Source organism: Mesocricetus auratus, unplaced genomic scaffold (genome assembly GCF_017639785.1).
Source record: "Mesocricetus auratus isolate SY011 unplaced genomic scaffold, BCM_Maur_2.0 Super-Scaffold_4256, whole genome shotgun sequence".
NCBI lineage: Eukaryota > Metazoa > Chordata > Mammalia > Rodentia > Cricetidae > Mesocricetus > Mesocricetus auratus.
Window position 1 is genome coordinate 78,158,802 of NW_024429182.1, and position 27,255 is coordinate 78,186,056.

General features: G+C 41.1%; 2 protein-coding genes across 2 annotated transcripts in view; one reads left to right on the forward strand and one right to left on the reverse strand.

Annotated features, from left to right (window-relative positions):
- The window catches only part of LOC101831360 (transmembrane protein 180), a 32,051-nt gene extending 31,498 nt beyond the window's left edge, over positions 1-553 (reverse strand). Inside the window, exon 1 of the mRNA XM_040755263.1 lies at positions 531-553. The gene's annotated coding sequence lies outside the window, so the exon portion shown is untranslated. The remainder of the gene's footprint in view (positions 1-530) is intronic.
- Positions 205-27,255, forward strand: Cdr2 (cerebellar degeneration related protein 2). The gene is made up of 5 exons (XM_005064465.4): positions 205-410; positions 11,806-11,918; positions 23,612-23,760; positions 24,009-24,173; positions 25,507-27,255. Exons 1-5 carry the CDS (start codon positions 335-337, stop codon positions 26,366-26,368), a joined length of 1,365 nt encoding a protein of 454 aa, XP_005064522.1. The 5' UTR covers positions 205-334; the 3' UTR covers positions 26,369-27,255.

The following is a 27,255-nucleotide window of genomic DNA, read 5'->3' on the forward strand; positions in this document are numbered from 1 at the left end:
GCTCTACCGGGGACCCATTCGCAATTGGTCAAGGCGCCGCCCGGGTTTGAATCGTCTCCCCGGCCTGGGAGGGCTCTGCCAAAGTGCCACGTTGGGCCGGGCAGCGGGCGTGAGGAGCCGGCTCCGGGCGCCACCCGGGGTGCGCTCGCTAGGGCGCTGGCCGTTGGGCGGCGCGAGGCGGACGCGGGCCTGCGGCGGGAGCCGCGGCGGGGCCGGCGCGTCCCGCCCGAGGGCGGCTCTGGCTGAGGGCGGAGGGGCCGGGGGACAGCCCGGGGCAGCGGCCGAGACGGCACGGTGGCGGCAGAGCCCGCTGCCCCCGGACGCCCCCGGCAACATGCTGACAGATAACCTGGTGGAGGAGTTTGAGATAGAAGATGAACCGTGGTACGACCACCGGGACCTCCAACAAGGTGAGGGCGAGGTCGCCGGGGCTGGGGGTGGAGGCCCGGGCAGCGGCAGGTGTGGAAAGTGCTAGAAAGTTCCTTAGGCTGGTGGTCTGGGATGCGCGGCCCGGGGCTCCTCACGCTCACCTGGCAGCGGATCCGCCCATCCCGACCGCCGAGAGCAAGCGCGCGGCCCTCGGCCCTGCGGATGCGCAATACAGGCTGGTGCTCGGCGCTTTAAGAAAATGAGCGGATCTGTCTCCTTCGGGGACCTCTGAGGTGGGCAGGGGTGAACCAGTGTGCCCGCTCTAAAAGCAAGCTGCTGACTCTGCTCCTGGTCCTGCTGCCCTCAGGCGCTTTTCATGGCCCTCAGAGTCTGCAAGCCGCTGCAGGTGGGGGGGGGGCAGTACTGCTGTGCGGTACCCGCGCCATCACTCTGTGAGAGTGATGTTTTGTTATCCCGTTTCCCAGAAAGCAGAGGCTAAGAGTTAGGTGGACTCCTTAAAGCCGAATATGGGAGCTAGTATTTTTGATCCTACACACTCGGGATGGGGAGACTGTGGACACTGTTCAGACCTTAGCACCCCAGTGTACAACTTACTCAGTTGGGTGTCAGACTGTTTTGTTTTGATTTATTACTTAGGCGTCGTTCATTGGGTGCCAAGTTAAATTATTTGAGAAGAGTTCTGTTATACCTTTTTTTTTTGCATTTGGATTTTCAATTAGAAATTATCTGCCTTGACTTTCTTGATTGTGGCATCTCCAGAGAATAATCTCAGAGTGCCCTCAGTCTGAAGCCAGTGGCCCATTTTCTTGCACAATCGTAGTAGGATTTTGCACTTGAGGACACTGATAGGCTCTTAACACAATAACATCATGTGTTGCCATAGGTTACCTCTGGCTCAAGTAGATACTGTTGGGGAAATGAGGTTTTCACTGCAGACTCCAGAGCAAACATTCTTAACCACCATTCAGAGTGATCGTCAGGAATTCTTCCAAGCATCCGTTTGTGCCATTCTAGAGAATTATTTCCACTCTAAACTTGTAGTGAAAATTATCATCTCTTTGAGTTGTCTATTAAACACTGCTGCTTGTTCACAATTCCACTGAATTTGACAGAAAAAGAAAAATGTGGACTTGAATGACACGTACTTAGAGAAGAGAAAAACAGGTACCTCTTTGGAGCGTTGGTAATTCATTATTTATTTCTGTCTGTCTTGATCCCTTAATGTACAACGACTTAAGTCCAGATGGATACCTGTACTTCTATAATTGAAGCTACCTAGCAGTTACAATGCCAATTTGCCATCACCTTTCTCCATGTCCAGAAGACAAATGTGTCATACATTTAGCCTATTTCAGATTTGCCCCATAAGGATTGATGACCTACTTTGATACTTAAGGACTGAAGCAATCATCATGCGATTCCAACATTCTACTGTATGAAAGCAATTCATATAATCCAAGCAAGAGATTTTCCTTTGCCATATTTAAGAAGCATCCAAAATCTTCAATGGCAGACTGGTTATATATGTCTAACATCATATAGCACTTCATAATAGGAACTTGATTTAATACTTGTTGACCTGAATTGAAGCTCTCTCTCACACAGGATTACTATTTTCACAGCTCTCCTCTATCCAGTGCCCTAGTCCACCTAACAACCAAACCTGCCTCCCCAGAAAGTTGTCAGTTTAATACTTCAATTTACTAAGCAATAAACAAAACACGTGTGGGATTCGTAACTTCTGATGAAAATGAAGTTTTCACATCTTCAAGTTTAACAAATCCTAATATCTGAACTTACTTACTGTCAGTTTCCACTTGCAATTTCTTCTGTACTTCCAAAGCCTTTTACATCTGTTATCACAGTGGACTTTGCCATAGCTTCTATATCATAAACAGCATATAGAGTTCAAATGGAAGATGTGAAATCCCAGCTGTTAGCTTGTCAGTATGCCCCTGGAAGAATGATGGCTGCTCTTTTGAGCATATTTTCTCTAATTTTGCTAACTTGTATGTTAAACGGTTTTTTTGTATTTGGTGTTCTAGGATTGTGTACATGCAACATACCCCTGAGCCATCCTAGAACTAAACTTTGAACAGAATTTACAACTGTTTCTCAAAAACATATTGCTTTCTCTATACTAGGTATTTTTTTTTTTGAGACAGGGTTTCTCTGTAGCTTTGGAACCTGTCCTGGAACTCACTCTGTAGACCAGGGCTGGTCTCGAACTCACCTGTCTCTGCCTCCTGAGTGCTGGGATTAAAGGCCTGTGCCACCACTGCCTGGCCCTACATTAGGTATTATTGTAGGCAATGGCACCACTATCCTAGCCAACTATCTGTTAGGAAGGCAGGACTCCACTCAAGGGGTGCTGTTCAAGAATCCATTCACTAGAGACATTTGGAGGTACTAGTAAATGTAGCATTTGCTGCTAGGTAGTTTGGAACCAGCTCTGTCTCTTTGGATAAATTGTGGCGCTCTAGTTGGATTTTATATGTGTTCTTTATCATCTTCATTATTAACTTAGGTAGATTTATACTAAACAGATGACCTAAAACACTTAACAAAAAAAAACAAAAAAGAAAGAAAGAAAGTTGTTTAAGATAGATTTTTACTCTGTAGCCCAATCTGGCTTTGAATTTATGGCAATCTTTCTACCTCAGTATCCTAGTTAGTGTTCTGATTGTTGTGATGAAACACCATGACCAAAAACAAGTTAGGGAGGAAAGGGTTTATTTGTCTTACACTTTGACATTAGCCCATCACTGAAGGAATTCAGGACAAAACTCAAGCAGGGCTGGAACCTGGAGGCAGGAGCTGATACTGAGGCCATGGGGAGTGCTCCCTATGGCTTGCTTGGCCTGCTTATAGAACCCAGGACCACCAGCCCAGGGGCAGGCCCACCCACCATGGGCTGGACATTCGCTATCAATCACTAATTAAGAAATTTCCCTACAGGCATTTGTGTACAGCCCCATCTTACAGAGATATTTTCTCAATTTTGGCTTCTTCCTCTCTGATGACTGTACCTTGTGTCAAATTGACATAAAACTAGCCAGTACACTCAACCTCCCATTGAGCTTAAATGTGTAAACCACAGAGCCTAGCTTTATTTGGTGTGGGGTACATATACCATGTAGTGCATATGGAGGTCAGAGGATGACTTGTGAGAGTCAGTTCTCTGGTTCTACTTTGTAGGTCCTGGGAATTTAACTCAGGTTATCAGGCTTAATAGTCAGTGCTCTTACCCACTAAGCCATCTTACCAGTTCTTACTTACTTTTTGAGATAGGGTCTTGGTGTGTAACCCAGGCCAACCTCAAACTCATGGCAATTTTCCTTCCTCAGGCTGCTGAATAATTAGATTACCATGCCTAGTTTCTCTTTTTCAGTGTATTACTGTGTTAAGAGAGGAGGTTCATGCCATGTGCTTGTGTGGAAGTAGGTCTCTACTACCTTTGCATGGTTTCCCAGGATCAAACTCTGATCCCAGGCTTGGAAAGCCAAGTACCTTTGCCCTCTAAGCAAAATTTTGTTTTTATGTAAATGTTTGCCTACATGCATGCATGCTTGTATGTTTATTATTTGTGTGCAGTGCCTGAGGAGGAGGATAGAAGATGATGTCTGATCCCCTGGAACCGGAGTTACAGGTAGTTTTAAGCCACCATGTGGGTGCTGGGTACTGAACCTAGGTCTTTTAACCTCTGAGCCTTCTCTCCAGCCCCATGGCCTGCTTCATAAAACAACTTAGAAAACGTTTTTAAAAAATTTCCGGCTGAGTATAATGGCAGGTGAATCTCTTGAGTTCGAGGCCAGCCTGGGATACAAAACAAGCTCCAGGCCAGCCAAGGCTGTATAGTGAAACCCATCTTTAAAAAAATAAAAACACTTTTCTAAAGCATTAGGACTATTACTTTTTTTAAAATTTATTAATGGAAGCAATTATCTAAGTAGACAAACTGTGGCAACATTTGTTAGGGCCTTTCTTTTTATTCAAATTTAAACAACTAAAACATTCTAACCTCAGTCAACTGTGGTCTCCTATTGATGTCTTGTTATGTGTAGAGCTGCACAGACAGAAATGCTTTGATGAAGAGACTTTTGTTAGAGGACTGAGTTGGCATGCTAAGAATACTGACAGTAATCTCTGGGCACGGTCTTTTCTGGGACAGCAGGAGCCTTCTGTGTAGGTAATGATGGCACTTGCTTTGAAATGTGTCCCCAAGAACAAGGTTGAAAGGCTTCAAAGGCTGGTTTTCCTTTAGACGTACTGCTGTTGCAGTTGTCACTCGTGGAGCCATGCAAGCTTTAGAATAAGGGTTCTGGGTGCAGGTGTACACCAAATGAAGGTGTACTTTAAAGGAATCCTGAAATTCTTTTGCAAGATCAGTGCATCTTCCTAAATTTCAGGATGAGCTCATCTCTGAATTCCTAATGTGCACTTAATTGCTGAATCATTGTTTAGAGGGTCATTAAAACTAACAGCATCATTTTTCTTGATGTTTATGTTGAGGGGTGTGTGTGTGTGTGTGTGTGTGTGTGTGTGTGTGTGTGTGTGTTCTCAATTATAGCAATGTTGGCAACAGACATTGAACAGAAGCGTCGCCAGATGACGCATTTGACTTTGTAATAGAAAAAGCTTTCAGCCTTCATGGTATTGAATTACTGCTGCAGATTACAACTGATAAAATGCTGTCCTCGGCGTTTTTTGTTTGTCCATGTTTAAGAAACAAGTAAAATGAGAAGAATGTAATAAATTCTGGAAGAAAGGTCTTTTAAAAAGTATCAGTCAGGTACTATTGCTAGTGTTTTTGCCCGAGTACAAATGCTGAGTGAATATCTATTTAAAGCTAACAGCCTACACTGTGAAAGTAGAGAATATTAGGGCCAAGAATGTAGCTCAGTGGTAGAGCCCATGCTTACTGTGTATGAGGCTTTTGGGTTTGATCTCTAGCATTAAAGAAAAAAATTACCTGCCAAGACTGATTAATGAAAGAATATCAAACATGTAGAGCATTGGTACATTGTAAATCTATGATATTTATAGTGACTGCCTAAGCCAGACCAGTTCAGTAGGATTTAGAAAAGACAATGGAAATCCTTTTTGTAATAGAGAGATAAACAGGTGTTCAATGCCTTGAAACTATATGGTTTCCTTTCCTTTTGTGCCTTAATTAAAAAATAAAGTTAAAGGACATTCAGCATTCTTCTGTACCCTCTACCAATTACTTAGAAATGCTTCTTGGGCTTCCTGCCAGCTTTTGGCTCTCTTTGGTTATAGAGGCCAGATGCTACATAACAGGAAATGATGCTTTTTTAAAGACTGAAACAATCTGATGTCTTTATACTAACAGATGAAGTAATGTCCTATTATATGGTGTGACTTCACAGGTGCTTTCTTGTAGTTAAGCTTTGACTTGCTAGAATTTTAAACATTTCATGAAATATTCAAGAGACTAAAGCTTCAGGTTGCTAAGCCTGGTGGGGACTCTGTTTAACTGGAACTAAGGAGTGAGATAAAGATAGGTCTCAAATTCTTGTTTATTTGCTGTTGGCTAATCGGAAACAGAGAGAGGGGCTATATTTGACCTCCGCAGTAGCAGGAAACATGTATGCTTCTGGCTGTTGTTGACTAGCATAACTGAATGGAAGTGCAAGAGTACCTCAAGGAAGTCTTGATTCCTGAAGATATTTCAGTGCAAATGTTTTTATAGGTTCAGTTGACTTAATTTGGTTTTATTGTTTGAAATTAGTGAGAATTGACCTTTTGCGAGAATTGGTTTTTATTTTGTGTATTATGTACAGACAGTGTCATATGCATAAGAATATTCCCTCCATATCTCCTGTCCAACCTTTGGTTCTTCCCTCAGCCTCATTGGCTCCTTTTGTTCCCCTAGACAGTTTTGCTTACTCCTTTATGGCATACATATGTACATACATACATACATACATACATACATACATACATACATACATGGTTTTATATATCCCTGTCAGCCCCAGTGTTTGTTAATTGCTGGTAAGAACATTGTTGGTTAGTTCCTGTGCTGTTCCAGTGAAGTGTTGCCACTTTACAGCAGGCCAGAGGAAAGTAGGTAATGTTTAGGAGATGCTGATGTTTTCATGTTGTATCTTTGGTGGAGTGTTTTCAGTTTTGTTTTTGTTATTTGTTCTAGATTTATTTTATTTTCTATGTATGGATGTTTTGCTTGCTTATATGTGCACTACATTTGTGCCTAGTGCCTATGGAGGCCAGAAGAGGTAGTTGGATCCTGAGGAATGGAATTATGGATGATTGTCAGCTACCATGTGGGTGCTGGGAATTGAATCTGGAACCTCTACAAGAGCAGTATGTGCTCTAAACCACTGAACTATCTTCCAGCCCCTAATGTCTTTGATAGTATGATGTGGGCTATACACATACAGTACATATGCTATGAGTAGAACATAAATACTGCACCATTAGCCATATGTAGTTTTTTGGTTTTGTTTGTTTGGGGTTTTTTTGTTTGTTTGTTTCTGTTTTTTTTTTTTTTTTTTTTGAGACAGGGTCTCTCTTGCCCTGGCTGTCCTGGAACTCATTATTTAGACCAGGCAGCCTTGAACTCAGAGATCTGCATTTATTTATTTATTTATTTGTTTGTTTGTTTGTTTGGCTGCCTTGAACACAGAGATTTGCATTTATTTGTTTGTTTGTTGGCAAGCCTTACCATGTAGCTCTGACTGAATTGGAACACATATGTAGACCAGACTGTCCTCAGACTCACTGAGATCCACCACCTGCCTAAAGGCATACATTGAATGTAATTCTTTTTTGTTTTTGTTTTGCTTTTGAGCCAGGGTCTCAATACATAATCCTGGCTAGCCTAGAACTTGCTGTGTAGACTTAAGGCTAGTTTTGAACTTGTGGGAATTCTCCTGTCTCTGCCTCGAGTGCTGGGATTACAGGTGTTCTTCACCATGTCCAATTATAGTTCTTTTTCATTTCTTGAAGAAAAAAAAAAAGACAGTGTCTTGGCTGGGTGTGGATGTTCTTGCAACTGGCTGAGCTGACTGTAAATACCCAGGTGGCTGAACTCTTCATTTCTCCTTGCTGTCATTTACAAGTCATTAAAGCCTTATATTAGGGAGCTTTGAGATCTCCTCCTTAAAGTGGTATGTAGACATCACTTTCTTCAGCCTTAAAGCTGTACAGACATGGGTTTGAGTATTTAGTTCAGTAGCCAAGCACTTGCTTAGAATGTACAAAGCCCTGGGTTTGAGCCCCAGCACTGAAGAAGGGAGGAAAACAACCTACTTCACAGCCAGGCATGGGGGCACATGCCTATTCTAGCACTGACGATGTAAGGCAGAAAGATTGAGTTTAAGACCAGCCTGAGTTATGTAGAGGAACTGTATGAGGAGGGTAAAAGGAAGGGGTTAGGGATGTTAGAATACTTGCCTTGTGTGTGCAAGGCTCTAGCAATGGGAGAAGAAAACATTACGCACATGTGAATGATTGGGAGTCCTGGTGACGTAAATTAGAACCTGCTGACTATAGTTTCTGCCTTGCCTGTGATTCACCATGTGTAGTTTGTTTATTACTTTGATAGTTTTGTGCTTCAGGATGTCTCATCTGAAAAACTAGGTTTTGTATCCTATAAAAACATACCAAGATTAATGCTTTCAGTTGTTGGTAAAGGTTTTAGCTTATGAATACAAGATAGCATTTGATTGACTTCTTTACTGGCCTTAATGTAATAACAGTACCATATATTTTAAATATTGTTAAAATTAATATCATCAGAGAATATATTTTGGCAACTGTCAATGCTGTTTCATTTTAAAATAGTGAAAAATATGAGGTGAGTATGCTGGATATGCGGCACAAGTACAAGTGTGCTGGAGATGTGACACAAGATTTAGTACAATCTAAACTGCTTAGCAGGATGAACAAGAGGACTGTGAATTAGTGGTCAGCCTGTTCAACCGTGGGACCTTCATCGAGATGAAAAGAACATAGGAAGTTTCCCTTAGGTCCATGTCCCATTGAGTCTCGGGTTCTTGGTCACTTTAACAGTGTCACGCTATAGGTTCCAGCTCATGGAGTGGGTCTTTTTTTTTTAAGTTCTTAATTATTTATTTGCATTAGTGTTTTGTCTGTATGTATGTCTGTGTGAGGGTGTCAAGATCTTGGAGTTATAGACAGTTGTGAGCTGCCATGTGGGTGCTGGGAATTGAACCTGGGTCCTCTGGAACAGCAGTCAGTGCTCTTAACCATTGCACCATCTCTCCAGCCCCTGGAATGGGTCTTAAGTCCAATCAAAAAAGTGGTTGGCTACTCCCATAACATTCTTTCCACTATTGTGTCAGTATATCTTGCAGACAGGTCACTGTAGTAGGTCACAGAGTTTGTAGTTAGATACTAAGTAATGTCCAAAGTACCTTCTGGGAAACACCTTTGGCCATGATTCAATAAGACACAACCTAAGCTTGACACTAGAGATTTTACTTGATGACATGAGATGCCTATTTGGGGCATTGTCTTCCCTATTATTTGACGACTCTATTTAGATTGCTTTCATGTGTGTGTGTGTGAGTGTGTATGTATGGGTGTGTGTGTGTGTTGTGTATGTGTGTGTGTAAAAGCTTCTACAGTAGATTTCCATATGGTTTTTCAAATGTCCTTTAGTGTTAGTTGTCCCTCCCTATATTTCCTCCTTTACCCTTCTCTCCAATCCTGAGGTGAATCTGGGAGAAGTTGTGGAAGGAAAGAAACATAATCAAGACATATTAAATGGGGGGTGGAGAGACGGCTCAGAGGTTAAGAGCACTGACTGCTCTTCTAGAGGTCCTGAGTTCAATTCCCAGCAACCACATGGTGGCTCACAACCACCTATAATTCAATCTGGTGCCCTCTTCTGGTATGTAAGCAGAACACTGTATATGTAATAAATAAATCTTTTTTTTAAAGACATGTTATGTGAAAAAAGTGTATATGTGTACATATGTACTTGTAAATGTGGTTTTGAGCTGAGCTGGACTAGTGTATAGTGAGTTTTGTTGCTTTTGGTGTTTTGTTTATTTTTCCTTGGAAAGGGAAAAACCAACCCAGCACAATACTATTATGTTATTGGGTGGGCGTTACTGTATAATAAAGTTTGTTGTTTTTCTACTACCATTTATTCTAGGTTAACTTTTACAGCAAATAGTGATGGATAGATGTTTAGTGGATTGATGTTAAATCTTACTTGTCAACCTTTAAAAATTAAGCTTAGAATCATGTGAGGTTTTTTTCATGATACATATTTGTATTCCAGTAGCTGAAGTCACTTGCCATCACATAGAATACAAATCAAAATTTCTCTTCCATGACTGTAACATCTTAATATGATTACTCTTTGCCTGATTTTCCCATTTCAACTCACTTTACTCTCTTTTCTTGCTTTCTTCTTAGTGGCTACTTGCCAGATTATAGAATATGATGAATTATTTCCTGGCTCTCCCATGATGACTTCCCACCTTCAAGCCATAGCTAAAATTAGATTCCTCCTTACATAATTTAACTCTCCCCCCTTTTAGTCAGTGTCAAATTAATCAACAAATCCTTACAGCTTTTACTTTCATGTATAAGTCGGTTCTGTTTCTCCATCTTCAATGTCTGGTCCAAGCCACCAACCTTTCTGTCAGACTTTAGTGTCTGTGCTCTCTTTGCCCCATTCGTTGTGTTTGCACAGCAGGCAGCCAGAGGGATCCTGCCAAGCCTCCCTGGTCTCTCCACCTACTTTGGAGTAAAAGACCTACCCAAGCTGGCCTATCTTGCAGTCCCTGTGATTTACTCTCTATGTCCCATTCTGCTCCAGCCTCATTGGCCTCCTTAATATCTCCACTCATGATTCCTTCTGGGGACTTTGCACTTGCTTTGTCTTTACCAGGAATTCTGTTCCCTCAGATGTCCAGTTTCTCAGTTTCTTCACGGCTCTATTGTAGTGTCCACTGTGGTTTGGCCTCTCACATACACATTCCTCCATACATCTTCCTTGCTTTACATGGTCTCTCAAGAACTTGCTGTTCTCTGTTAAATATTTTATTGTGCTGCTTTCTCCCCATAGACTATAAGCTCCAAGAAGGCAGAACATTTTTTTAAAATCTGAATTCCTTATAATCCCCATTCCTGAAACATAGTCTGATACTACTGAATATATATGTGTATATCTGTGAATGCAGTCGTCAAAACAGCATCTGGGTGGTAATGGTGCTATCGCGTTTGAATTTTTAGTGTTTATGTGCTGTCTAGCTTCCCAAGTAGGCTAGAAAAGTCAACAGAGCAAAACCTTCACCTGTTCTGGGTAATAGTCTGTAGCTTGAGCTTAGAATAATATCTAGCAACAGACATCTGAAGGCATCTAAACCAATGCCTGCTGGAAATACTTTGTGTATTGCAACTTAGTTTGGGAAGAATTTCCTATTGCATTTTATTATTACAATCTGATATTAACAGAGTAGTCACTTCTCCAAATGAGACATTTAGGTGTAGGGACCTTTAAAACCACCATATGGGGGCCTGGAAAGATGGCTCAATAGTTAAGAGAATGTACTATTCTTGCAGAGGGCTAAAGTTCACTTCCTAGCGCCCACATGAGGCAACTTACAACCACAATTAAAAATAATAAAAAATGAAAGCATTTAAAATCATCATTCTAGAAAATGTTAGTCAGAACTGGACCTTATACCTTCCCACCCAGAGATCGTCACATTTCCCACTGTATCATAGGACTGACCATAAAATATACTACACAGATAATTATTTCAGTTACCTGTGTCACTGTAATTGCTGGAATTTTAAAATAAAAGTTTATGTTCTAAAGCCAGGTGTTGGTGGCACATGCCTTTAATCCCAGCACTTGGGAGGCAGAGGCAGGCAGATCTCTGTGAGTTCGAGGCCAGCCTGGTCTACAGAGCCAGTTCCAGGACAGCTAGGCCTAGGCAGATAAACCCTATCTCAACAAATAAAACAAAACAAAAACACCTCAGAAAACAAACTTTGCTTTAGTTTGGGAATTTTAGAGGCTGCTGAGAGACCTGCCTATGCTTTGGCTCAAGGATCCATCCCAATGTCAGGATTTAAGTAAGTTTGTTACCAAATGATGATTTTAGAAATGTAATGCTGATTCCTGAATTAACGCCCATATCTTTATAAAGTAGACTGCTATCTTTCATGTCTGATTAGGGTGCATGAGCCAATACGTCACCTGCTAGCAGACCCCAGTTCAACTGAAATTTAAGTAGAACTAGCATTTCTTTCTAGGCCATTCTGCATTCCATTGGGATCTGACTCTTATGTGTTAAGACTTGCTTTGTTTATTTTAAGAGCTGGGTTATGTAAAACTTTGACTGAGCTCATACTTGCCACATTCTAAGATGTTTGTTGTGCTAGATCTCCAGCTTGCTGCTGAACTTGGAAAGACGCTACTGGATCGGAACACAGAGTTGGAGGATTCTCTTCAGCAGATGTACACAACCAATCAGGAGCAGTTACAAGAAATTGAGGTAATTTACTCAGTGAGAGAGTTAACATTCTCTCTGATGTGTGGCACTGTACTGTTGAACCAGTCATATATTGCTAAAATAACAGGATTCAATTTCTAAGTAGTCGGGTTTTTTTTTTTTGAGAAATTGAACCACCAAAGGTGATGTATACTTTCTTTAGGTTTTCCTAGTATGTACATTAGCTCTGATTTTAAAACATGTTTTAAATCATGCCTTTAATCCCAGCACTCAGGAGGCAGAGGCAGGTGGTTTCTGAGTTCAAAGCCAGTGTTGTCTAGAGAGTGAGTTCGAAGACAACCAAGGCTATACAGAGAAACTCTGTCTCTAAATAAAAGTTTTCATTTTACCTTTGGCTAAATATACAAGAAATAAACAATCTAGTATTTGCCAGTATGCAAAGCAAAATGAAGCTGTACTTAATTTTTAAATTTTCTTTTAAAAATTAGTTATGCAGTATGTAAGGTGCACATACAAAAATCTATACATCAGCTGGGCGGTGGTGGTGTGAGTTCCAGGCCAGCCTCCAAAAAACAATACAGAGAAACTGTGTCTGGAAAAACCAAAACAAACAAACATACAAACAAACCCATACATGCCCCCATGTTCAGTGAAGAGAACACCCACACTGCTGACATTCCCTGTGTACTGTTCCTTGGTGGCACCTCCCTCCCTCCAACTATCAAGCACCATTCCAAATTTAGTTAGGTAAGAAGTTTTGTTTTGATGCAGTATCTGATTTTATAATGTGTTTAAACTCCTGTGCCACTCAAAGAATTTAAATTCTTTTTTATTTGTTTGTTTGGGGCTTGCAGTCTCCTGCCTCAATGACTGTGAATTTTTACGAAGTAAACATACCCATGCAGCCAACCCCCAGATAAGGTGTGAAAATGTTATCAGCTCATCCAGTCATCACCCCAGGAGCCAGCAGAGTCTCGCCCCAGACGCCCTAGATAAGCCCCTGTTTGAACTTCACATGATGGGAATGACTTGGACAAATTTTATACTACTTTTTCTTCAGTTTCATTTGGTTCTGTGCATTGTACATGCTGAATGCACATTCTACCACTGAATTATAACTCTGCAGCACTGACTTTTCACAGTATTTATTGACAGTGTTTCTCATTAAATAAGTAATTAAACTGGTAGGGGGTGTTGGTGGTAGCTTTTTGTTTTGTTTTTTTTTTTTTTTTGTTGTTGTTGTTGTTGTTACTTTAATTTAGAAAAATAATAAGCCAGGTATGGTGAAGCACACCTTTAACCCCCAGCATTCAAGCTTAGGCAGGTGGATCTTTGAGGCCAGCTTGGTCTACAGAGTGAGTTCCAGGAGAGCCAGGGCTACATAGCTCTGTCTTGGAAAAAAAAGGGAGGAAAGAAAGGAAGGAAAGAAAGGAAGGAAGGAAGGAGGGAGAGACACAGAGAGAGAGAGAGAGAGAGAGAGAGAGAGAGAGAGAGAGAGAGAGAGAGAGAGAGAGAGAGAGAGAGAGGAGAGAGAGAGGAGAGAGAGAGAAAGCTGTTGAAAACCAAAAAGTTAGCACTTATCCCACCAACCCAGAAAAATTTAAAGTGAATTCAAAAATTATCCTTGAACAAACTACTCAGAATGGGTAGGGAATTACTGATAAATTGGTGAAAATAATAGGATAAAATCCCTAAAACTCTGACTTACTGTGAAGAATGCCAAAGACTGATTTTTTTGTGTGGGAGAGGGGCGCAGGTTGAGACAGGGTCTCATTATATAGCTCTGGCTATATAGCTTTTGTTGTTGTTGTTGTTGTTGTTTTAATTTAGAAAAATAATAATGTAACACGATTTTTAAAAAAAGGACCCAGAGACAGATATTGGGGTTTAAGCTGAAGATCAGGGACACAAAGCAGCCGGCCCACTAGCTCTCACCTCTAGCTCAGGCTAAAAGGGCTGATGCACGCACTAGCTCTTTACCAAGTCTCAAACTGCTGCCTCAGTGTAGATGAAAAATGTATGCCTCTACTGAGACCTTGCTTCTGTCTTATTCCCTAATGTTGGGATTAAAAGTGTGAACTATAATTCTCTTTTAGACTGATTCACTATTGTGTAGATCTGGGTGACCTTGAACTCACAGAGATCCATCTATCTCTTAATCCTGAGTCCTAGGATTAAATATGTGTACCACCACCTCCTAGCTTCTGGCTGCTAGGATTAAAGATGTGTGCCTGGCCTCTATGGTTTGTGACTAACATTGCTTTCTGAATCCTCAGGCAGTTTTAATAACTCATAAATAATATATCACTACATAATAAGCTCACTGTATAACTTGATCTGTAGACCAGACTGGCCTCAAACTCAGAGGTCCACCTGCCTCTGCCTCCTGAGTGCTGGGATTAAAGGTGTGAACCATGATTCCCAGCTTCCAAAGACTGGTTTATAATATGGACACGTGTTCTATCAAAGGCTGTTAGTATATTCAAACAGTCGTCATAAAAGATGATCAGTCTTTTTGTTAAGTATTGTTTTAAAAAAGCTATCAAGATGACTTTCCCTGGAACTTACAAAGTGGAAGGAGAGAACTAACTGATGCCTGCAGGCTGTCCTGACTCCACATTTGTACCATGCACCCCAAACAATCCATAAATGAAATTTCAGAAGGTTGTTGTTTTACTAAATTGAGCTGGGTGTGGTGGAGTGTGACTTGAATCCCTCCACTTAGGAGGCAAAGATGGGAAGATTTCTGTGAGTTCAGAGCCAGCCTGATCTGTATAGTGAGTACCAGGCCAGCCAGAGCTATGTTGTTGAGAGAGACTTTTGTCTCAAAAAATAAATACATTTTTAAAGTTCATTTGTTTTTTAATGTGTGTGGGTATTTTTCCTGCATGTATGTCTATGCATCATGTGTGTGCCTGGTGCCCATGGGAACCAGAAGAGGGCATCTGATTGTGTGGAACTGGAATTACAGACAGTTGTGTATAGATGGAGGTTTCTGTCCTGACTGGTTCTATAGCCATTTAGCCCCAAATAAATACACAGAGACTTATATTAATTATAAACTGACTGGTCAATGACTTAGGCTTCTTACTGGCTAGTTCTCTCTTAATTATTAACCCATTTTTATGAATCTACGTATCTTACTGGAGAATTCTGGACCTGTTATTCCTTCAGCAGCTACATGGCATTGCCCTGACTCCTCTCCCCAGAATTCTCCTCATCTGGTCCTGATCTGGTAGCCCAGCCCATACTTCCTGATTGGCTACTGGCCAATCAGTATTTTATTCTTTAACCAACAAGAGGAATATAAATACAGAAAACAAAGCCCATCAGTTGTGAGCTGCCATATTGGTGCTGGGAATTGACTCTGCTCCTCTGGAATAACAACAAGTTCTCTAAGCTGCTGAGCCATCTCAAACCCTCAATTAAAAACAAAAACAAACAATTGAGTAAGCTGAAAGTAGTGGTTTTATTGGATTCAGAAAAGCCTGTAGCTTGTCTGAGGGCTGACTTGAATACCCAATTTTTAAATTACATTTATTATTTACCTACATTTGTGTCTGTGTCCGTGTGTTTGCATGCCAGCACCAGAGACTGATGTGAAGTGTTTTTCTCTGTTGCTTTCTACAAAGTCTCTTACCTGGAGTTTATCAATTTGGGTAAGTTCAGGGACTCTTGCTGTCTTTGCCCCTTGGGGCTGGGATTACTGGCTTTTTTATTATTACTATTATTATTTACTGTATGTGTATGAGTGTATTTATTGTTTTTTAGACAGTTTTAATATGTAGTTCTGACTTTCTAATATTCACTGTGTAGACCAGGCTGGCCACAAACTCACAGAGATCTGCCTGCCTCTGACTCCTGAGTGCTAGGGTTTAAAGGCGTGGGCCACTACACCTCCAGCTGTGTGCGTGTGTTTTACCTGCGTGTATGTACGTGCACTGTATGCCTGTTAGGTACCATCCCTGAGTTGTGGATGGTTGTAGGCCACCATGTGAGTGCTGGGAGCTAAAAAGAGCATCTCTCTCCAGTTCCCCATGCCCAGCTTTTTATGTGGGTACTGAGGATAGGATCTCAAATCCTCATGCTGGGTAGGAAGCATTTCATCCATTGAGCCATTTCTCTAGCCCCATTCCCTGGGAACTTTAAAGCATTTTGTGCTTTTACTATATTAATATTCTATTTTATGTTGTACTTATTTTTTTAAGATTTATTTATTATGGGGGCTGGAGAGATGGCTCAGAGGTTAAGAGCACTGACTGCTCTTCCAGAGATCCTGAGTTCAATTCCCAGCAACCACATGGTGGCTCACAACCATCTACAATTCAATCTGGTGCCCTCTTTATTTATTATGTATACAATGTTCTACCTGCATGTATACCTGCAGGTCAGAAGCGGGCACCATATCTCATTATAGATGGTTGTGAGCCGCCATGAACTCAGGACCTCTGGAAGAACAGCCAGTGCTCTTAACCTCTGAGCCATCCCTCCAGCCTCCTGTTGTACTTAATTCTTAGTTGACTTTTTTCTACTTTCTCAATTCCTGTAGTAACACTAAGATTGTTGCTATGTTTATTCATGGCCTTTCATGCATAGTAGATGACTGGTTAATACTTTTGAAGGTGTAGAGGGAATACTGGCCTTTGTATTCAGAGACTTGGGGTATAAACCCTTGATTCTATTTGCAAATAGCGAGTTCAGCCATGTAAACCCCCTCTTAGATCTTTCTGCTCCATTATGGAATGGTGACGAATGTTGCCACTGCATTGGTACAGGGTGCTCTGAGGGGATAGTGAGATCATGAGAATATGTTTTGAACTACTGTAATTATTACATCATTATTTACTCATTTCAGAATATTTATAGGACAACAGTCTTAATTCTGGAAAAAAAATGCTGTTCATTTAGTGGACAGTAGATCTTGGCAAGCCTAGGCCTCGGGAGATGGTTCAGTTGGTAAAGTGGTTGCCATACAAACACAAAAACCTGAGTTTGGATCCCTGAACCCACATAAGAACCAAGTATGATGTCATACATCTGTAATACAATGGGAACAGACAGATGGATCCCCGACAATCTGAACCCACATAAGAACCAAGTATGATGTCATACATCTGTAATACAATGGGAACAGACAGATGGATCCCCGACAATCTGTCTAGTCTATGGGTGAACTCCAGGTTCAGAGAGAGACCCTGTCACAAAAAAAAAACAAAACACAAAAGGAGGATATCCAATGTCAGCCTCTGGCCGCCACACATACATGCACTATGCATATAAACTCAAACCAACTTGGTAAGCTTTTAATTGCATGATTATATGTGACTTTTATTTTCATATTTCTACCTCTCCATGCCTGTATGTCCTATGGCAGAAATATATTACTGTAGTCAGGGAAAATAACACTTTCAATGTTTAATAGGAATTATTTTTCACTATTATTAAAGGTTATTTTTACACTAAAATTAAAAGACTTGGCTGTAATCCTTGATTAAAGGATAATCCTCACACTGCTGGGCAGCTAAATTTCCTTTTTTGAGACAGGGTCTCTCTCTGTAGTCCTGGCTGATCTGGAACTCCCTATGTAGATCAGGCTGGCCTCAACTCATAGAGATCCACTTGCTTTCTGTCTCCCCAGTGCTGAGATTAAAGGCATGTGCCACTATGCCTGGCGCTTGACTTTTTTAAAACCATGATTTCTGGGGATTGAAATCAAGACCTCATGTTTGCAAGGCACTTTACCAACTGAACTGTTTTTCCCAAGCCTGGTGTTCTTGCCATAAGTTGGCATTTTTGTCTACTTTGCTGCCAGTCTTACGTCCTCCTCAATATGGCAGTCTGATCTGAAGTAGTGTCCCAAATTCTGGATTGAGAAAATTAGAATGTTAGAAGCATGTACGGACTTTGAGGTGAATGGTGGAAAAGGTAACTTATTTCCTTATGTATAAAGTGAAGAAAAAAATACTTAGAGATCCAGGTTAACAGCATATAGTTGCATGCTGCGTATACTGGAGCCAGTAGTTTCTCTTTGCAATTGCTGACCAGATGAGACTCCCTTGTAGGTTGTCTGTGACTGAGTCTGAAAGAGTAAATTTCCTTTCTGATTATTGGTAGCTTAATAAAATTAAACTAAACTCCCACCATGTGAAAACAAGCTCCTTGGCATTCTTGGGTTATCCTCAAAGCCAAGTCCTCTAAGGCCAAGATATCACAAGTTCTTCAATGGCTTCATTGTGCTTTTATCACGGATTTTTATATAGCGAACAAGAGGTACTTTCTGTAGGTTTTTAGTGGCCTCTTTGTAATTGTTTGTATGTTGATTTATTTCCTGTATGTTGGTCACAAGCCTAAGTTGACAGTTTTTAAAAAATGGTTTTAACTTGGGTTCTGTGCAATATGTGGTATGTATTATAAATATCTCCCCTTCAGGTTTCTGAGTATAATGTTGGGCCATGAGAATAGAGAGTCTAAAAGGGAATGAGTGGTTAATAGGCTTTCCCCAAAGAGAGCTAATAGCCAAGCCCATCACAGAAGCTTTCTAACTATACCTTTCTTGACCTTTGTATTCTGAATTGTAGTACCAAACACAGCTGTTGTGAACAGGGGTTTACAATTTATTTAGCTAATAATAAATAAATTAGCTAAATAAATTGTAAACCCTACCAAACATGTAAGAAATGGACTAGATAGAGAACAACATCCCAGAGAGGAACAGTAACAGTCAAGCAGTTGAATAGATTATTGTGTTGTCTCGAGAGGAATGAGGGTCCTCGAGGTTCTGCTGTAAACAAGAGCAAGTACTCAGATAAATACATTTCATGTTTACGGATGCTTTGCCTGCATGTGTGTCTGTGCTCCATGTGGTGCCTGGTGCTTGCAGAAGTCCAGAGAGATGGTGTCAGAGGCCCTGGAACTGGTCTTATAGACAGTTGTGAGCCAGCATGTAGGTGCTGGGAACTACATCTGGGTCCTGTGCAGATGCTCTTAACCACTGAACACCTCTGGTCCCTGGAGCACATGTTCTGAAACAGCTTGAAAAGAGCTTATGCATGACTAAAGTGCTTGGCCTGTGTTTGAGCCATAGATCCTATTAGCTGTCTATCAAGGTCTATGGTGAGCCCTTTCAAATGCATTGGATTATAGCACCAAATGTGGTGGTTCATTCTCTGTTCTCAGCATTTAGGGGCTGAGGCAGGAGGATTGACAGTTTAAGGCCAGCCTACATAGCCAGACCTCCCCATCTCAACTAAACATTGAATTATAAATGAAATATCATATTTAAATAGCCAGCAAATATTGTAGAAACAAATTCATGATGTACTAGTACAGCATATATAGCAAGTAACAAGATCTCATGGCAATCTGGAAACTATCATAATTTCAAATAGTGACATATGTAAGTAAAACATCAACAGTTCTGCAAACCCTACAGTATGATATAAAAATACTTGTGATTTCTATTGGTGGTAAATGCCACATGGTATGCGTATACCCCCACCACACACACACACACACATACACACACAATTAAACAGTAAAAATAAGGGTTTCGTTTTTTTTTTTAACTTCCCTTTATTTTTATGTGTATGGGTGTTTGCCTGTGTTTATGTTTGTGCACCACATACATGCAGTGCCCAGGGACACCAGAAGAGGGCATCAAACTGGAGTTACAGACAGTTGTGAGCAGATGTGTGGGTACTAGAAATTTGAATACTAGGTCATTTGGAAGAGCAGCCAGTGCTCATAACTGCCAAGCAATCTCTCTTACCCTATTCAAAATAAAAAAGATTAGGCTGGAGAGATGGCTCAGAGGTTAAGAGCACTAGGCTGCTCTTCCAGAGGTCCTGAGTTCAGTTCCCAGCAACCTCATGGTGGCTTACAACCATCTGTAATGAGATCTGGTGCCCTCTTCTGGCCTGCAGGCATACATGCAGGCGACATACGGTGTACATAAATAATAAATAAATCTTTAAGAAAATAAAGATTTTTAAAAAGGTGTCTTCAAAAGTTTGTAGCCAGGCTTTGGTGGCGCAGGCCTTTAATTCCAGCACTTGGGAGGTAGAGGCAGGTGGATCTCTGTGAGTTCGAGACCAGTCTGGTCTACAAAAGCTAGTTCCAGGACAGCTTCCAAAGCCACAGAGAAACCCTGTCTCAAAAAACCCCAAAAAAAAAAAAAAGTTTGTGGTAGAGATATCTATTAAATTTAAAACAGAGAATCCATAGCTAACATAATATGAAGCTCTCGGGAACACTGAGGTGACGGAAGAAATGATGAAACCTGGTAAATACTAATAGTGTGAAGCGCTTTAGTAGTTATTACTACTCTGAAATGAAAACTCAGAGAGAGAGATGCACTGAATGAAAAGGCCTTGAATTTGCTCTGAGATGACCGAGGATGACAGCAGTAGAGGTGGAAAGTTTTGCTCTGTGTTGTAATGGTTGAAACTGGATGATGGGCATATGATATGGGAGCTTATTTAATAAACTTCTATTATTTACATGTTTAAAATTATAATGGTTTAAAAACCTAGTGGGTAGGACTTAGTTACCTGTAGAAAGTCAGAATGTGAGTGGATTGAGAAGTCATGAAGTAATACAAAGTTAAGGTGACTGTGTTGTAATATTAGGGGATTAATGGTTGTAAGAACATGTGGGAATATGTTATGGTAAAAAATTATGTGTCGGGGCTGGAGAGATGGCACAGAGGTTAAGAGCACTGGCTGTTCTTCCAGAGGTCCTAAATTCAATTCCCAGCAACCACATGGTGGCTCCCAAACCACCTTGAATGAGATCTGGTGCCCTCTGCAGACAAAAGACTGTATACACAACAAATAAATGAAATATTAAAAAAAAAAAAACTTCGTTTGGAACTACTTACAAATAGTACACTTGCCTAGCTCCAAAGCATACCTACACATACACCTGTTTGGTGAATGCTAGACCCCAGAGAAAAAGCCAGTTGGCTACATCCTGCATATCTTGATTTTATAAGACCTGACTGAGGGGACGAGTACAATGAAGAAAGGACAGATCCATAGCCACATGTACAGAAAAGCTGGGATTAGGTGGGCCACGCTTACTTTGATGGAGGGCACTAAATGTTGCAGCAACCTGGACCTTAAGTGTTTATTTGTATGCCTGAATGGAGGAGATGGGTTTTTGTGTACAGTGATAAGGCGAGTTTATGGTATACAGCTGAACAAGGAGGCAGGTTTACCGAATCTTGATGTGAAGTTTCTGCAGGGGAGCAGTTCCAGGCTGTAATCATCCAGGAGGAAGTTGTGGTGTTTGGTAGTTTGTATACTGATCGGTTCATATATATTCACATGTAAGACTGGAGGAAATCTTGGCTGTTTCCATGGGTCTAAGGCATCAAGAATCTTTGATGGGCTGTGCCCATGTCAAAACATACCTTCACTCAGGACTTAATCTGCTCCTTGCATAGTCATTCAGGACTTCCTCAGCTCCTCACACCACTGAGTCAGGAGAGGGAGACTTCCAAGATTTCCCATGTTCAAGCTCTCCATTTCTCTACCAAGTACAGTCGTGCACATGTTTGTGTGTGAATGTGCCTCCACATACATATGGAGGTCAGAGGACAACTTAAAAGTCAGTACTCTCCTTCCACCTATGAATTCTGGGGATTGGCAGCAAGTGCCTTTACCACTGAGCCATCTTGCCACCCCTGTCATATGTATTCTTTTGACCCTAAGCCCTTTACCACTTCCAAATCCCAGAAGTTCTACTGAGGTCTTATCCCTTAAGTTTACAGCAATTTATTTGCTAGCAAATCTTTAACCAATCCGAAGATGTTTGTAATCTTTATACTTTTTGATGTGGAAGTATCAATGTTTAATTATAAAGTCCTGCCCAGACCTCACAGGAGTGTTAATAAAGCATAAGTTATAAATTCTGTGGTTTGTTTGGGAATGGTGATAGTGGTGTTAATTCAAAGAATTTTCCAGAACACTTTTGGCCCTGGAGAGATTCCCATGAGAAAGTGGAAGATAAAGAGGGGTTGTTTGTTCTGTGCATATGTTATGTAAGCGTCTGAAAAAGGACCATGTCATATCACTGACTATCAGTGAGCTCTGTGTTTTGAAAGAAGACTGTTGAAGCCAGTAATAGTGGTACACAGCTGTATTTCCAGCACTAGGAGGCAAGTCAAGAGGGCCAAAGGTTAGAGCTGGCCTGGGTGGAGATATTTGACAGACTTTGTCTCAAAAAACAAAGGTCACAGTGGTAGTGTGTCAGTGCACACCTTTAATCACAGCACCCAGGAGGCAAAAGCAGGCCGATCTCTGAATTCAAGGCTAGCCTGATCTACAGAGTGAGTTCCAGGACAGGCAGGGCTACACAGAGAAACCCTGTCTCAAAAACAAAAAAAGCAGAAGTCACTTGGCCCTGATGGTACTTAAAGAGTTCTGTAAAATACCTCAAGAAGTGTTTTTAAAGTCAAGTCTGCTACCATGCGATTATACTGAAAACTTCATTTTTTCCTCTTTTGGTTGTATCCAGAGGAATAGGAGTAGGAATGTTCTGTTTGGAATATATGCTACACTTTACAGTGTGTTGAGCGGAACTGACTAGGGAGGGAATCCAGGTGACCTAACTCTGGCATTAAGATTGTGCTTATTCCCCTTATCCTGGGTCTTCAGAAAGCAGTCTTAGCAGGACCAAAATAAATAACCTGGTAAGTGGCTTGTGACTAGGATAGTGGAGATGGCATTCTTGTTGAGTGAAATAACAAGGTTTTGATATCAAAGTGTACCTGGTAAAATTAATGCATTTTTCACTGATTTGTGTCTGAAATGCCTCACTCAAAAAAGTTTTTGGGTGTTTTGTTGTTGTTGTTTTTTTTGGTTTTTTTTTGCAAGTGAAAAATCATCAAAATTTTCTTCCACGTTAAACTTTTATTTTTCTTTTGGTTAAACACTTTTTTAAACCTTTTCTGTTATTTTTATCTGTATGAATCTTATGCCTGCGTATGTATATGCCTGATGCCTGCAGAAGTCAGAAGGACCAGGTCCCCTAGGTGGTGGTAAGCTGCTGAGTGGGTGCTGGGAATTGAACCCATGTCCTCTGAATGAACAAGTTCTCTTAACTACTGATCCATCTCTCCAGCGCCTATTAAACATTTTTATTTAAACTTTCATTGTGTTTTCCCAAGATTTTCTTCTTGTGGGATTATCAAATTTCACTTAGGGTTTTCTTTTTGAATATTAAGCATATATTTTGTAAAATTAAACAAACCTCATGAATATAGGAGTATTATAAACATTAATAGAGCTAAACACATCAAGGATATCTTGTACCTGTTTCTTATTAAAACAGGTGGTTTTTTTTATTAGGATTTAAAATTCTCTTTTCCATTAAATAAACCAATGACACTGTGATATAAAGTTCACATTTGGTCTTTGTCCCTCATTCCTGGCGTAAAACTCTTCTAAAACCCCTATTTTATAGTAATGAATAATAGGATGAGGCATGACCACATTATTTAGAGGGTTACAGTGGCTAGCCAGGAGGGGAGCAGGCAGACCATCAAGGCTGTGGGAGTTTCTGTGTTGGCAAACACATCACCATGCTGGGAGGGTGTTTAACTCACAGGTGGAAGCCTGAAGCCCTAAGCCCTCACCTGGCGTTAGGTGGTATAGGAGAGCCAGAGAATCAGTACTGAAGCATGCAGGCTGTCTTTTATCTGTTTGTGTTACCTTGATATTCTTCTTTTACAGTATCTGACCAAACAGGTGGAGCTTCTACGGCAAATGAATGAGCAGCATGCAAAAGTTTATGAGCAGTTAGATGTCACAGCAAGAGAACTAGAAGAAACCAACCAGAAGCTGGTTGCTGAGAGCAAAGCCTCACAACAAAAAATCGTGAGGTAAAATTTCTGTTACTGAGGACAATCTACAAAGGAGTTATTTAGTAACTAATTTGAAGTAGTATGTGCCTGAAGAGGATTTGGGCTGTATAGGACAAAGGTTCATTATTTTAAAGGAGTGGGAATTAATTGTAAGTCCTTTCCAATTAAGAAAGCCAAGTTTGAGTGGCTCACACCTAGTCCCCCTTCGTTGGTTTTGATCTTAATTTAATGTGACGAGCAGCAACCACCTTGTGTCTTATTCACAGCCTGACGGAAACAATTGAATGCCTACAAACAAACATTGATCACCTCCAGAGCCAAGTGGAGGAGCTGAAGTCTTCCAGTCAAGGAAGAGGGAGGCAGAAGACATGTGACCGGGAGAAACCAGCACCCAGCTTCTCCTGTCTGAAAGAGCTGTATGACCTCCGCCAGTAAGAGCCTGCCTTGCTGTGGATTTGCCAGCTGGGAATATCCCATGTCATTGACACATTCTGGATTACCATAGATGAAAAGCTCCATTTCAAAAAGTGCCCCTTGCCTGTTAAACCACCAGTAGTTTGAACAAAACTACTGAATTTAAATATAACAGTGCGAGTTTATTGGCGTCAACAATTCTTTTCATTTTGTTAAATATTAGTTTAAAATTAGTAATACTTCTGCTACAGTATAGATTTGGGGGATATATTTCACATTAGACTGAAAGAAAAAATGGAAATTTTGGAAGCTGGGTGTGATGGTGCATGCCTCTAATCCCAGAACTTAGGAAGCACAGGCAGACTCTATGAGTTTGAGGCCAGAACATAGCAAGTTCTAGGACAGCCAGGACTATGGAGAAGAGATCTTGTCTCAAAAGAAAAAAAGAAAAATTTTGGTAGAACAAAAATTGAGGCAAAAAAGTATTTTCACCAAAAAAATGCCTTTATAATTTGTAGCTGTGAGTTTGTCTTTAATAAATGCTTACTAAACACCTGTTAACACTGCAGTTGATGGCCAAAGTAGACATGATCTGTGTCTTCATGACTTTTCATAAAGTCAGGTGCTCCACAACCTAGAAATTACACACAAGCTGCCTAAGATGGAATAGGAGAGACCAGTTAATGCTTCTCCTCATTTACTTTTTGTCAACCTATAGAGATTTGAGGCTTTTGAGGTAAGGTCTCATACATCCCAGCTGGCCTCAGATCCTGATCCCCCTGCTTCCATCTCCCAAGAGCTGAGATTACATGCGTGTACCTGGCACTGTGGATGTTTTCTGAGAACAGATACTAAATCTCATGTCAGAATTTCTTTGCATGAATCTAAAGCAGTCCCAATGGTGCTGATGTGTATCCCAAGTTAAAAGTCCAAACATCGTGTTCCTTAACCTTAGTCACACATTATGTAGAACATTTAAAATCATGTAGATCCAGGTAGCAGACCAATGAGGTCAGAATGAATGGTGTGAGCGCCAGGTTTTTTAAAACCACCCAGCTGTTTGTGATCTGCAACTAGAGATGAGACTCTTCTGGTCCATCACATTTCTTGTAAGCAGCTGTCATTCTAAACTACTTTTACTATTGGGGGGGAGGCGGGGATGAGTCACAAAACTGTATTTGCTTTCAAGAATTTTCCAGCCTCATATAGTTTCAGTTTAGCCATTGCTTGTAGCATTGAATGAGCTAAAACTTGTTGTCACAGCTCCCATAAAAGATGTAGTTGAAAAACCCCAGCAACTTCCCTTTGCACCATCAATTGACATTTAAATATTTCCGTATTTCCTCATAGACACTTTGTATATGACCATGTGTTCGCTGAGAAGATCACTTCCTTGCAAAGCCAGCAAAGCCCTGATGAAGAAGAAAACGAGCACCTGAAAAAGACAGTGACAATGTTGCAGGCACAGCTGAGCCTAGAGAGGAAGAAGCGAGTGAGCGTGGAGGCAGAGTATAAGGTGGTGCTGAAGGAGAACTGTGAACTGGAGCAGCAGCTGGGTGCCACAGATGCCTACCGAGCCCGAGCACTGGAGTTGGAGGCAGAGGTGGCTGAGATGCGACAGATGCTGCAGTCAGAGCATCCTTTTGTGAATGGTTTTGAGAAGCTGGTACCAGACTCTCTGTTTGTTCCTTTCAAGGAGCCCAGCCAGAGCCTGCTGGAAGAGATGTTCCTAGCTGCTCCAGAAGCACATAGAAAACCACTCAAGCGCAGCAGCAGTGAGACAATGCTTAGCAGCATGTTAGGGGGTGACATCGTGAAGGGCCATGAGGAGACTTGTATCAGGAGAGCTAAGGCTGTGAAGCAGAGGGGTATCTCCCTTCTGCATGAGGTGGACACTCAGTACAGTGCCCTGAAAGTGAAGTATGAAGAGCTACTGAAGAAGTGCCAGCAGGAGCAGGACTCGCTGTCACACAAGGCTGTGCAGACCTCTAAACTGCTGGCCAGGGACCTGACTGGACTGGTAACCCAGTCTGAGGCTGGAGCCAGTGGCTGGGAACCCACCCCTGTCACCCCAGAGCCCAACAGTTCCCCCACCACTACACCTCCAGAATACAAAGCACTGTTTAAGGAGATATTTAGTTGCATCAAGAAAACAAAGCAGGAAATAGATGAACAGAGAACAAAATACCCATCTCTCTCCCCTTACTCTTAATGATGCCTCCAGTTCTGATCTGCTGGTTTTCTCTCATCCCCTTCTGTTGAGACACATAAGCGCAATCTCCAAAGCTTCATGTTGCTGAAGATATTTGCCTCATTGCTTTACTTAATTGGCAAAAGCAGGAAGAAAGGTGGCTGATAATGTTGACTTTAGAGTCCCTAGGAAATCTCATGATAGACTGGTCTCTGGTTGGTACATTGATTAGGTCGATTTCCAGGAAAAGCCCTAGAACCAGTAGAGTAGGCTAAAGTACCTACAGTGTGGGGGCAAAAAGCAACTGGAACAAGACTAAGGCTGTTCCTATTGCTTCCATACTCAGCTTCTCAAACTACTTGGAACTCCAAAGTCTGCTTAACTAAAATGCTTTTCACAAACACCCATTCCAAAGAACATTGAAAAAGCTGGGACCTAATTGGAAATAGAAGACATTAACAAGCTCCTTAAACCCCTAAGTTTTGTTGCATCTGCTACCAATTGAACAATGACTGACAGGTAATCCTAGTATTTCCAAATTCAAATGTATGCCAATTGAAATGGCAAGTTTTGGTTTGATTAATGCCTGTTGGTATATGCCGAGCATTCAGCTGTTTTACTCTAAGCTAGGTATGTAGTATTCTGTTTTCAAATAGAAAGTAAAGGAGAAATGTTAAGGTGTGATCTGCGCTGACCACTTGGCAGCACAAGCTGCTCCTACTCAGTTCTTGCCCTTCCTTGACTTGCAGAAGTTCCTGTCTACTGCATTACACAGTGTTGATGTTCTGACTGTGGAAACTCTTCCTCTCACTTGTACACTTTTAATTTAAAAATATTTAAGAGAACCATGGTTCTAATTGTTGTATATATTTTTCTAAAAGCGAAATAAAACTATCTATGAATGTGAA